Source organism: Azolla caroliniana, unplaced genomic scaffold (genome assembly GCF_043228905.1).
Source record: "Azolla caroliniana isolate FFs.n. ecotype wild unplaced genomic scaffold, voAzoCaro1.0.p SCAF_2, whole genome shotgun sequence".
NCBI lineage: Eukaryota > Viridiplantae > Streptophyta > Polypodiopsida > Salviniales > Salviniaceae > Azolla > Azolla caroliniana.
The window spans coordinates 14,059,804-14,073,059 of NW_028230437.1; the positions used below are offsets into that span (position 1 = coordinate 14,059,804).

General features: G+C 39.4%; 2 protein-coding genes across 2 annotated transcripts; one reads left to right on the plus strand and one right to left on the minus strand.

Moving 5' to 3' along the window:
• Positions 1–1,140: 1,140 nt before the first annotated feature.
• On the plus strand, positions 1,141–2,169 carry LOC147867393 (protein ENHANCED DISEASE RESISTANCE 2-like). Its single transcript, XM_087315687.1, has one exon. The coding sequence runs from the start codon at positions 1,141–1,143 to the stop codon at positions 2,167–2,169; it is 1,029 nt and encodes a 342-aa protein (XP_087171813.1).
• A 2,487-nt stretch (positions 2,170–4,656) lies between these two features.
• Positions 4,657–7,982, minus strand: LOC147867394 (amino acid transporter AVT1H-like). The gene is made up of 4 exons (XM_087315174.1): positions 7,826–7,982; positions 6,989–7,524; positions 5,750–6,396; positions 4,657–5,467 (listed from the first exon to the last, which is right to left on the minus strand). The coding sequence occupies exons 2-4, from the start codon at positions 7,488–7,490 to the stop codon at positions 4,928–4,930; spliced, it is 1,689 nt and encodes a 562-aa protein (XP_087171300.1). The 5' UTR covers positions 7,491–7,524; positions 7,826–7,982; the 3' UTR covers positions 4,657–4,927.
• Between the last annotated feature and the right edge of the window lie 5,274 nt (positions 7,983–13,256).

A 13,256-nucleotide genomic window follows, 5' to 3' on the forward strand; every position in this document is an offset into this window, starting at 1 on the left:
AATTGGATGCACTAATCCAAGGATAATAGAACCAATGGTGATATTCACAATACCGCATGTGTCATGGAACCTGAAGTTGATACCAGTCCCAAGAGCACACATTCCAAAATTAGTCAAACTCTTGAAAGAGAAGGTCGACATGGGAATTCTGGAACCATCGAATGCTCCTTACTCAAATAAGTGGTCCACGATACCAAAGAAGAATGGGACCTTAAGGTGCATACAAGATCTTCAACCAATGAATAAGGTGATGATCCGCAATCTTAGAATTGGTCCAAGTATCGATGAGTTCGCAGAAGCATTTGTGGGAAGGTTCATTTATTCTATTGGTGATCTCTACTCAAGCTACAATCAGTTTCAACTAGGAGTCGACAGCAAAGACATCACAACGATGAGGACCCCGATAGGATTGGTACGAATGTGCATTTGTTGTTATGGTTGTACATGTGGAGACATTGATTTCATGGAGGAAGGACCTATTTATTTCTTATTTATTAATTGGTTAACATTTATTAATTATAATAGGAGCTTCTTGAGAAACATATGGCCACAATCAATAGAATTGGTTTTTTGTTTTTGTTTTGAGCTTGTATGTTTTATTTTTGTGTTTGGGATCACCAATCTTGAAAACATTGACTAGGCTATCGAGTAGGACCTAGGCCCACCCGTTTTTCTTGTACCTGAACACATTATATATATATGTTGCACATCCGTATTGATAGTACATCACACTACGTACACTATACATACATATTGCACATTTGTGCCGATCACAAATGGTATGGCAATTTAGAATGGAATATGTATTGATTGAATGTTTGGAAACTTGTGGTTTTCTACTACTAATGAAGACTTTATCCACCCCACCCCCACCCCCCCCCCCCCCCCCCCGCCAAAACAAAAAACCAAAGAAAATAAAATAAAATTGGTGCTGGTGGTTCTCTCTCTCTCTCTCTCTCTCTCTCTCTCCCTTCTTGGCATTTCCTTAAACAATATGTACGCTGTTTGCTTCTTTCCTGCTCCTGTCATGGATCTGCATAAACAGTGGCGGTGTAAACGACAAAGCCATGACGCTCTCTGTTATTCTCACTCTGACTCCCGTATAATTAGTAAAGAAGATTGATACGTGCTGCATTGTCCATGGAAGCTATGAAATGCAAAGGAGGAGGAGCAGCAGGCGAGGAAGAAGAAGAAGAAGAATGGATGAATAGACTAAAGCACGGTGGTGGCCTACCCTTTCGAGAGCTCCACAAGTGTACGCATGGCTGGTCGTCTCCCCATGGCGACCTCTTTCAAGTGAGGAGTTCAACGTACATGGAATCCAAGAAGAAGACATGTGGCGGAGAGCCCCTCCTCAGAGCCATCGCTTTCGATTGGATCCAGTCGTCCACCAAGATCTTCAACATCATGAAGCACCCGCACGGCCGCGTCCGCGCTGCCCTCCAAGAACGTATCCGAAGGAAGAACAGCAGCAGCAGCAGCAGCAGCAGCATCATCCCCTTCATCTGGGCCATCAACCTCCAAGTCCCTAGCAAAGACAATCATAGCCTCGTCTTTTACTACGCTTCTTCTTCTTCTTCATCCTCCTGCGGCCAATCAAGCTATGACAAAGGCCACACTTTGCTCCAACGCTTCCTTGACGATGACGATTCCTTTCGTAACACCCGCTTCAAGCTCCTTGCCAACATTGTCCAGGGTCCATGGCTTGTGAAAGCGGCTGTGGGTGAGCGAGGTGCTTGCCTCTTGGGGAAGGCCGTCACATGCCACTACACCAGGGACCACCACTTCATGGAGATCGACGTCGACATCGGGGCATCCATCGTGGCCAATGCGATTGTCCACCTGGCTTTTGCAAGTGTCACATGCCTCACCGTCGATCTCGCTTTTGTACTCGAGGGACAATCTCAAGACGAGCTGCCCGAAAGGATCCTTGGCACAATAAGGTTTGCCAACCTTGATCCCACCTCTGCCACTTGTCTGGATTCATCACCACTAAATGCCACTCCTCTGCCACCCAAAAAGTTTTGGAGGTCCTTCGGTTCTCTTCTTCATTCGAGCCATCAAGACCCGGTGGCCAATGTGGAAGAGGAACACTCACATGCTTGCCAAGATCAAGGCTATGGAGATGGAGATGGAGATGGAGGGGCGAATGCTTCATCAAAGCAATAAAATTTCATTATTTAGTAGAGGTTTTAAAGATTATAACAAAGTTCTAAAACTCAGTGGTACACCCTTCCAAGTTATTCTCTCTCTCTCTCCAATGGCATGGCATCGTTCACACGGTTAACTCAATGTTGTAAATGTCTTGGAGCATGTAAATTCAAGCAAATCAAAGGGTCCGGTATTCATAATTCAAACTTTGTTGTCAATAATAAGGTAGGATGCACGGCGAAATTCGAAATTCAAACTTTGATGGAGGCAAATCCCTCTCTAAGAAACCAACAAGGGTCAAAGATGCGTCCAAATGGCCCATGGTGTCTGCTCTTAGGAGACGCCGAACTGTTTGGATGAATGTATCGAGGAGGGGCATATTTGTTTGGTATGTGAGGATCAATCTATGGAGTATGGGGGTATGCATGCCCTTGGGTGTCCGCACACATTCTTCTATAATTTACTCACATGCCCTTGGGGATATGCATCTACTCTCCAAGAGCAGACATACGTAGGTATGTACGTACTACCTAACTTCAAGATTGACTGTGACAAGGACTATTGTTAATGTTGTTTCCTCTACAATAACATGTTAGTACATATTCTTTTCTGCCCTTTCAAGTGAGACATGTGTTGGGGATAAATTGAGGTGGCACTTGGATGTGGTTATTATTAGGGTAGTGGGATCCCTGGGGAAACTTCTCTACAGAGATGAGCGGACCCCGGAACGAAACCTGCCTGAAATTTTGAACTTCTTTATTTCTAAAGAAGAATGTGTCTAACGGAGATTCTAAAAACATGACGATGCCTACCAAATTCTAAGCATAAAAAGAGTCACACACATTATCACATATATCAAAGTGGTTGAGAACCATGTATGTATCTACATGTTTTGGTTATGAAGAGAGAGAGAGAGAGAGAGAGAGAGAGAGAGAGAGTTCTTCTTGTCCATCAACCCAAATTAAACTCTTCAAATATTAATCATTCGATTGGATGGGGAAGTCCTCCCATTTCTAAATTGAGCAGCAGCGTGGGATATATCCTTGAGGGGACTGACTTCTTTGACGCAATGGTTGAAGGTGTATTAGACAGGGCAGCGATTACCCTCAACTAGTGCAACTTGTGACGTCGAAGACCTCTTGAACATCAAGTCAAGTAGAAGCTCCATCCAATGTAGCTCTTTTGTCTAGCTTTGGCCACTCCTTCTATTCATTTGACTATCGATTTTTAGGTTCTCAACATCAAGTAGAAGCTCCATCTTAGTCTTCCCCTTTTGTAACGTTAGTTTGTCCAACCTATACTCACGCCTTGAACTTGCCATAGTATTGTTCTTATTTTAAGTAATGTATGTAGAGTTTTGTTGGTTGTAGAAGAAGGCAACTGTGAGATTTAGATCATGCAACAATGCTGTGATGCCATGTAATAAAACTGGAACAAGTGAAAGAAAAACTAGAAAAAAGAGGAGGGAGCCTTGATCAAAATATAATTACTCTCTCTCTCGCGCGCGCGCGCAATATTTTGATATAAATTGTAATTGTTATTTTCTCTTTTCTAAATATTCGTGCAGTTAACTATTATTTTGTCTTTACATATATCCGCGTAACTGACCTCTTAATAGTTTCTTTGTGGTGTTGGGAGGTAATCTTAACACTACATGGCTTTCATTCTAAAATTATATTCCTGGGGATGGATAACAACAAAAGAAAGCTATAGGGTTAGGGTTAAAGAAAGCAACATATTGGCTTTGTATCGTGCTGCCTAATTAAGAAAGTATCCGATCCTAAAATTTGACCAGATTCAGGGGTGTACAGAATTTAAATGTTTGCATTAGGGCACCAATATTATAAACTTGGGATTATTTGAATTAACCTCCACTACAATCTACAACATTTTAATAATTATAAGAATTGTCCTGCACATAGTTGGAGCTTTTGACGATGATATGTATATATATATATATATATATTGGCAATCTTAGAATTGTCAGTTTTGGGAAACAAACTGTTCCTGGATGATGGACTGACTGGACGATAGTACCAAAATTAAGAGAACTGCTTTGTTTTCTGGTAGCGTTTGCATTATAGATGTTGATGCTATTTTTGTTTCGAGAAGAAAAGTGAAATTGAAGAAGTGCGGAGTCCACGAATGAGCATTTCTTGGTTACAAACTTACGAAAGGCATCGGCGTGGAGTGCAGGAATGACCATTTCTCCACAACACATGGATGGATGCGTTGACGAGATCAGATGAGATGACACGAGAGAGCCAGTATAGAAAGTAAGTAAAACGCAATTCATGAGAAGAAGGGCAAAACCGCTCACGAGGAAAAATTTGCACCCAATAGTTAGTGGAATTCAGACGAGACTACGAAAAATAAAAACGTTGGTATTCAATCGTCTCCATTCCTATAACAATTATTATGAGAATTCGCTCATTCCCCACCGACAATAATAAACTCTGTTTGCTGTATGTATGTATACCCAAGTCCAACTCTCGTCAAGAAAGAGTGCAGAAATTATGGTGTAGATGTATTCCTTCTTACCACACTCACACTCTGGGAACTCAGATTATAAATTGAACTTGGAAGGACGTTGACATAGATAACAGCGGTATATTAGCAATACCAACACGAGTACTTGAAATGCATGCATGGATGGATGGATGGATGGATATAGTATAGTCTTGTTATCTGAAATGGCGATCAAACTGCAATCAGCTTGGTAATGACGAATGGGTGGGTGTGTGAAAGTGCAGAAAAAGGAGGAAGGGTTTTATTTTTAGGTGTCAGATCTTTTGGTGATGAGACCTTGAATGGAGATGATGGTACCACACACTCCGACAATGATCCCGGCGACAATTAACAGGATTATGAAGACAGCCGATCTCATCTTCAACTGTCCCCAATAGAACTTGAGGTAGAAGGTGCAGGGAAAGATCATGCATATGGATATAGTCATGGAGGAGCCAACAAATGCTATGATATACTCGAAGTATGGGAAGACCATGGCGAGAATGACGATGAGAGCCAGCGCCAGAGACCTGAGGAGCGTACTGACAGCATAAAGCATGGAGGTCTTGGATGTTTTCCATCGCTGGTAGAGCTGGAGTTCTAAGGCGGTAGTTATTGGGGAGAGTTGGAGAGCAAACTTGAGCATGGGCGTGAGGACGGTCATCCAGAGGATTATTTTGGAGGTCACCAGGTGGGTTGGCATGTTCAGGGTCACCTGCGACGCCGTCCCATTCCCGAACATGTATGCGCCCGCAATCCCAAGCCCCGCCATGCACGACGTCACAATGGAGAAGCTCGCCACGATCACCTGCGTTGTTGCATTGCGTGTGTGTGTGTGTGTGTATGTGTATGTGTATGTATGTTAATGTACATATGTATGTTTGTGCATTATGTATACATATGTATATTATATATTATGTATGGCATATGCTATGCTATGGCATGTATACATATTATGTATATTATATACATATATGTATGTATACATACATATGTGCTATGCAGGACGACACGTATTCAATTGAAAAAGCCATGAATGAAGGAAGAAGAAAGAATATTTGATGGGATGGGATAGTTACTTTTTACTTACGGTGCTGAACTTGGAGGGGTCTTCCATGGACATGTAGATGGATGGGAAGACGCTGGTGCCGCCGAAGGAGAAGGCATAGAGGCCAGCAGCGACTGGGATGCCGGAGAGTCGGAGGAAGGGGATGGGGTGAGAGAAGCCGATGTGGCCGTCCACAGTGGCAGCCAAGAGGACGGCCAGCAATAAGCAGGAGGTGGTGAGGATGCACCACATGGAGGTGAAGGAGAGGGCACTCAAATCGCGCAACCAGACGGTGGGCAGGATGACCATGGCCGCAAGGAACATCATGAAATTGCGGGCGGTGAGGCCCGGTAGTAGCCCACTAGCGAAGAAGCTCCCCCCCCCGTGGGGGGCGAAAATGTAGGCCAAGTTGTCGCCCACACTGATGCAGTAGCCAACCAACGTGCCCGTTATCTCCATGTAGAAGATCGCGTTGATGAAGTGCTCCGCTCGCTTCCCAAATGCGGCTCTCGCCACCTCCTCATAACTCCCCCCTGATTTCATCAACATCTTGGACCTCGTGTTGAAGTGCACACACTTGGCCATGAGATATGCTGCGTAACCATAGCTCCATGAGATGAGCAACGCTATTATGGCACCCATCCAGCCCGCCTGTGCCACTGCGAACGGCGACGACAGTATCCCTAACCCTACCAACAACCCAATGCGCAAATCCACCTCAGTCACTCTTCAGTCAGTCAGACAGACGCCTGCTTTACGCTTTACAGATGTGCATGTATGTATGTATGTATGTATGTATGTATGTATGGCGTGTGTTGTTGGTCTTCTTCTTCAATACATACATATACGTACGTGCTGCTGCTGCTTGCTGCTTTATCTCTAAGGCTTACTTACTTACGTTACACGTACCTAACCTAGTTAAATCAATATAGTCCTTCCCGTCCCTTCCCTTTCAAAACCGTGGTTTAATACTAATTACTAATACTCACTACTAATCATCAGTCAAGGAAACACATTTGTTTCCTAGGTCTTAGAAGACGTCAGTACATCTTTCTTTGTTTCCTTCTTTCGGAACTCCTGCCCCACCCTTGAGGTTTTCCCACTAGTATTGTAAATTGTTACGCTAAGATTGAAAGATATGCTACATATGAATGCCACTAGTTAATTACTACAAACACACGAGTTATTACTTATGTTGATTATGCAAAAGAAAGTGACATGCATGTGCTTCACGAATTTAAGATTAGGCATTCTGAAGAAAAAAAAAGCTCCGATGGATACCCAACAGCATGCTCACACAATTCAATGTGGCTTGGAAGAAAGTGGATTTTCGTTGAGGAGGAGGCCCTTCCAAGTGCGACGGTTTGAGTTTCTCTTCTTTGATTGAGCTTGGATTTGGAATCGGATTATTAAGAGGCACTTTGTTCGCCATGTTGGACCCTTCCATATTCGTTATGTGAGGAAGAGTTGGGGCAACCATGAAGTTTTTCGCAGACTCGTTATGTGATCTAGGATCATGAGAACAATCATTTGAAACATGAAGATCAACATGCTCGACACAACTTATCATGGTATTCCTCATATTAGGCTTTGGTTTATCATTGAACACCATGATATCCGATGTATTTCCTAGAGGTGGCAGTTGAATGATATGAGAATTTTGTGAATAGGCATTAGTGTTTGAATGCTCAATTACTGGGTTTTGTGTACAAGCCAAGGCATTTGTTGGCGCATAAGCCTCATTCATATTAGACATGTCAAAGGAGATGGAATTGGCAGCCATATTTGTCCAATATGTTAGCTTGTTGTAAACACACCTATAGATCATCCATAAGAACATTGAAATGGTTAAACAATATAGAACCTAAAACAAAATCAAAACTATAGTCAAATAACGCAATTGATCATCATATTCTCTAAGTTTTCACTCATTTCATACCCTTAATAAGGAGCCATTTTTAAACAAATTGGTTATCCATCAAAGACCTTCATTTCAATGGTTTTCTATATGTAATGGTGTGCCATGTTATACATTCTTATGTTTTTATCATTTAGATTTCATTCAAATATTAAATGATGTGGAAAGACTTCACTTATGTCAGGTTGGAGTTGCTATACCTCTTATTTATGCTTGAAACTTGAAGCGATACATCCTTAAGAAAGCAAAATATGCCTCGAGAAATGTATCCTGGCTCCTCTAATATAAATACCCATACATTTTCAAAAAAGTATATCCTCACTCGCTTGACCCATGATAATATTGAATGTGGCTTATTTTGAGGTAGGTGGACACAAAGAACATTTGTAATGAAGTGGAGGCATATGTTTTTTTATCTTAAAATTACCACAAGGAAACCTCACCATCAATCAATTCTCTCGACTAGCTTCCCTTTTCCTCGTGTTTTGTTTTAGTTATTATTGAAAGGAAGTTGTGGTTTTGTACCACTCACATAGGTGAAGTGGCTCAATGGATTTCCCAATATGATCTCCATATTGGAGTAGCAAGTCCAATATGGTTTGATTTAGTTTATGTGTGCACGTGCCACCCCTACAAACTATATAGATAGTGCATATGGGCCATCATTTCCTATACGTGAGTTTTGTGCTCATTTTAGCACGAGTTTTGTGTGCATTTGTGGAGGAGGAGACAAGATAGTTTATGTAATCCTTGGTTTCCCCATTTTAATATTGGATACTTGTAGGCTAAATGTATTTTAGAAGTTGATTATGTGTTTAGACATATTTACTAATTTTGAGAACCTTTACTAATTTAGACATATTTACATATTGAATAATTCAGAAATATGCATAATGAACAAGCAGTTTTGTTGTGCAAACTTTGTTCATGAATGATAGTTAATTGTGCTAAATTGGCAATTGGTTGACATTATAGGAAGTAACAACAAGTTCATTCACCACACTTATTAGTCCAATTCTAATAGCTTAGCTTTGTGAAAAAGGAATGGTGACTTGGTAAAATTCTAAATCAGGAGACTTTTATGGTCAATTCTCATTATTATTGTTGGATATTTGTAAATTTTCCCTTTTGGTCTTGGTCTATGTGTATTTTATGACATGAAGAATGGACTTTCACTAAAGAAATTGTTGTGGTTGGTTGGGCATGCAACTAGTATAAAGAAAGGGAAGACATTATGTGGTAAAGCATAATGTTAAAAGTGTTTTCTTGATACATCATATCATATGCATATAATACGACGGTAAGATACCCACAAATGATTAAACTATAGATTTAAGATTGCACATATTAAACTATAGATTTAAGATTTAGTAAAACTTGGGGTAAGTAGCATCATGGTCATAAATTCAAGTTATGTTTTACCCAATGGATTTGGTTCCATCCTATTCTCTCACAATCTCAATTCGAGGCTCACCCACAAACTACCTTTGCTAAAAAATGTCTTTACAACATGGATATTAACAATCTAGTTTTCTATATATAGTGTAATTGCTTTTCATGTGTCTTTAATCACTCTCGAAATGTTATTTCACATATAATTTTCATCATAAAAGAAATCTCTTACATGCTTGATATTCCCCAACATATGTTTTTATGGAACCATCTACTAACCATGTCCTAATATGATTTGATACCATGTTACATTTCTTACCTAGATCAATTGGAAAGCCTCCCTTAGGCTTTGGGGAAAGCCCAACACTTTCTTTATCCCACAAAATCTTTGTTAGAATGGGCATATGCCATATGTGGATAGCACTTCAAGTGACTTACATGTCTTCTGGCATGAATACCCAATCATGGGTCAAAAAGATATTGTGGCTATAATAATCTTCAACGAAGTTATCAAACACAATGCCTAATCCTAGAGTGAAGATGAAAACAATGTATCAACTTTGCCCTTCTCAAATGAAGTAATAAAACAACATCATAGTTACGATCCTCACTCCATAAAGTTTCATTATAGATTCAGTTTTAAACTTTTCCATTTGTATGTGTAGTAGCATCTATATAATCATATTGCCAAAATATATTAAATAGATCCATGATTTGAAGGGCACTTTCAATTTACAACATTAGAAAACTAAAGAGCTTTGAAACTAAGAAATTAAAATATCCTGGTAGTGTGATGCATAATACAGGATTGTAGGATGATATTTTGTGAATATTACCAAGTTATAAGCCTAATGTCCAACCATAAAACAAAATATTGAGCTACTAACATAAGATGAAACATGTGCTTGTGCGTTTGTATATATATCCACTCATCTTTAAAGTTCAAAATGATCTATTCTTTTTTTGCTTCAACCAATTGATTCTTCCTCAACTCAAGTTTAATGTAATTCATGATAAGGTTATTAATTTCACGCTAGAGAGTTTTATATGTGTTTAAATGAGAAACACTACGGTAACCCTAGCAATGAGCATTGAGAGATTGCATAGGCACATGACACTAAAACTAAAAAATGCATGCAAATGTATATTTGCACGAGACTATATGTGGATATTTCATGATTGCACGGGTACACAATCCATTTGATACCCGAATATTATGTATCTCATATTTTCACAAGTGAGTTTTCAAGGACCATGGTTTAAATATAAGATTATAAAACCTTCACGATGTAAGTAAAAACTCCCCACTATCTTGAACTTTTAAGAAAATGCTCATTTCCTTGAGATTACATCAAATCAAATAATGTGAGATGCTTTAATTGATACTTTTTTTATTCTTTGGATCTTGTCCAAATGAGATGCCATGGGTCATATAAAATTAATGATTATTAAATAAAAACTCGTGAGTCGTGACACTCAAATAAAAGTGGAAATAGTAAAACGCTATATTATTTGCATTATTGTTAAATAAATGATACACAAATAGTTTTGAGCATTTAACATTAAAAATGGCTCATTGACATAGAATATGATTGAAAAATATGATTAAACAATGCAAATGGGAGTTTTTTTCAATACAATAGTACTCTTAATGACAATGTTTGATCTACATATCTCATGGTTCATGGTTCTACTTCAATTGGAATAATCACCCAGGAGATGTTCCAAGTTCTAGCCTACCGTACAAAATATGGCGACATGTTTGGATTTAAGTTCTTAACCAGTACATAGAATGTATTGGGAGCCATGAAGGTGTCTTATTGCATCATCTTTATGATAATAGTCACACTCACTCTTGCATAGAATGTATTGGGAGACATGACAGTGTCTTATTGCATCACTTTTATCATAATAGTCACACTCACTCTTGTCCTTGTTGTAAGACTATTTTGGTCACATCCTAGGATATTAGCATCATTTCCATGGAATTATCTCACAAATAACCCACACACGAGTTAACATGCAAGCTTTAAAACCTTACATGTGGCAACCCAAACATGCAACCTCTTTCCACATTACAATAAGATATATCCTCTCTAATTCTTTACATTTGTTAGATGTCCCATTCAACCCCTACAATAACACATTCTATCTAACTATTTATAGTAGTTAAATGTAACATTTAGGGGTCATGATATTCTCCCCTCTTATTGTTAAGTTCAACTTTGGGAGGGCTTGTATGGATAGTAACGATGGACCTCATGGACCACATCATAAGTGTATTGGTGACAATTTTCAAGTGTCCTTTGATAATAAATAAACTTTTCACAAAATGAAATAATGGAAAATGTCTTGATGTGGCAAGTGCGACAAGAGGAAAACAGTACAATGTTGAGTTTGCAATAGATTAAGTTTCCACTTAACACTACAACAGAATAGCCTATTAAGGATGCCAAAACAAGTCATTAATGGTGTTGCTTACGTACCATTGCTCTATGATATGGTTAGCAAATGTTTTGTAGCTACATCGCTAAGCGGTGCCCATCAAGTGTCGCGTAACAACATTAAATGACTATGTTTTAGCCTATAAATAGTGTAACATTCTCTCATTCTTGACTCCCATACTCTTGTGCACTCACTCACTCACTCACTCACTCACTCACTCACTCTCTCACTCACTCCTACACCCTCCTCCTCCTTGAGACAACAAAATAGCCTGTTAAGGATGCCAAAACAAGTCAAAAAACATTTTCCTCTTGTTGCACCCGCAAAAAACATTTTCTTACAAAGTTTCTACAAGTTAAGAAACAAACGCCCTACACCCTCCTTCTCCTTGAGACGGGATTGCTTCCATTGAGATCATGGCCATGGAAAGGGTTGTTGAATACATGCTTAAGGTTAAAAAAAGTCCCTCACATCGACTTCCTAGAATTGCATGGGAAGCAAGCAAAAAGATCCAAAAGACACACAAAAGCAAAATTTTGTGTTCCGGTTGGATGCAAGATATAGAAAAATGGTTTGGTAGATGGGATGCAAGACACTTGCTTCATGATGCATTACTAGATTCCTCTGTAAATGAGGCCTTTTTGCAATGCCAATGTATCATGGCATGGGACAACTGTGGAGGCTCACGCTTCACACATTATACTACACATGTTGCACCTAATTACAAAACCATATTCTTTGTGAAACGGGGAAACTGTACACATCGATACATGTTAGAACCCATACCGTTATTTGTCATTCGAACCATTGCTTCCATGTGACTTAGCTCACATGCATTGCGATGTGAGACAAGGCGTTGGGGCACAAATGATGAGAGTGGTCGGTAATGCACACTTTGCCCTAAACAAGTTCGTGAGTCTGAGTATCACACTTTGATACAATGCTTTGCCTTTGATCATATTCAACCATGCTTTCCACATCTCTTCAACTTAGCCCAATCCTTGCATGAATTCCTCTCACAACCACAATGTGCACTCTCGATTGCAACATTCATTGGTAAAGTTCTTGAACATCGAGAGTCACTACTCACTTTCACACGTATCATGTGAAATGTAATACTTTTGTTCTCATAGGTCATATTTGACCTCTAAAGATGATAATATAATATATTTATCTATCTATCTATCTCACTCACTCACTCACTCACTCACTCACTCTCTCTCTCTCTCTCTCTCTCTCTCTCTCTTCGACTGAGCCCAATCCTTGCATGAATTCCTCTCAAAACCACAATGTGCACTCTCGATTGCAACATTCATTGGTAAAGTTCTTGAACATCGAGAGTCATTACTCACTTTCACACGTATCACGTGAAATGTAATATTTTTGGTCTCCTAGGTCATATTTGACCTCTGAACACGATAATATAATCTCTCTCTCTAAAGCTCTTGCTCACTCTTGCTCTCACACTCACCCTCGGTCTCCGTTTTACAGTTCTACTTGATCACACTTACAACAAAAAATGTCACTAGGTAACTGTCATTATATAAACAATTTGACATATAAAAATATGAAACACAATTGAATGAGGAAAATTTTGTATTTTTCTTTCCTTGAAAGATTTTCTTCAATAGTATTAAGCAAAAACACCCGAAGGCTACAACTTGAAGTCATCTGCCGAGAAGCTTATAACATTTTATGTACAATGATGTATAGTTATCCTAAGACGAAATATAGAAACTTGTAAAGGTTGTTGAAACTTGATGATATACACTGCCATGGTGTACTAATATTCAA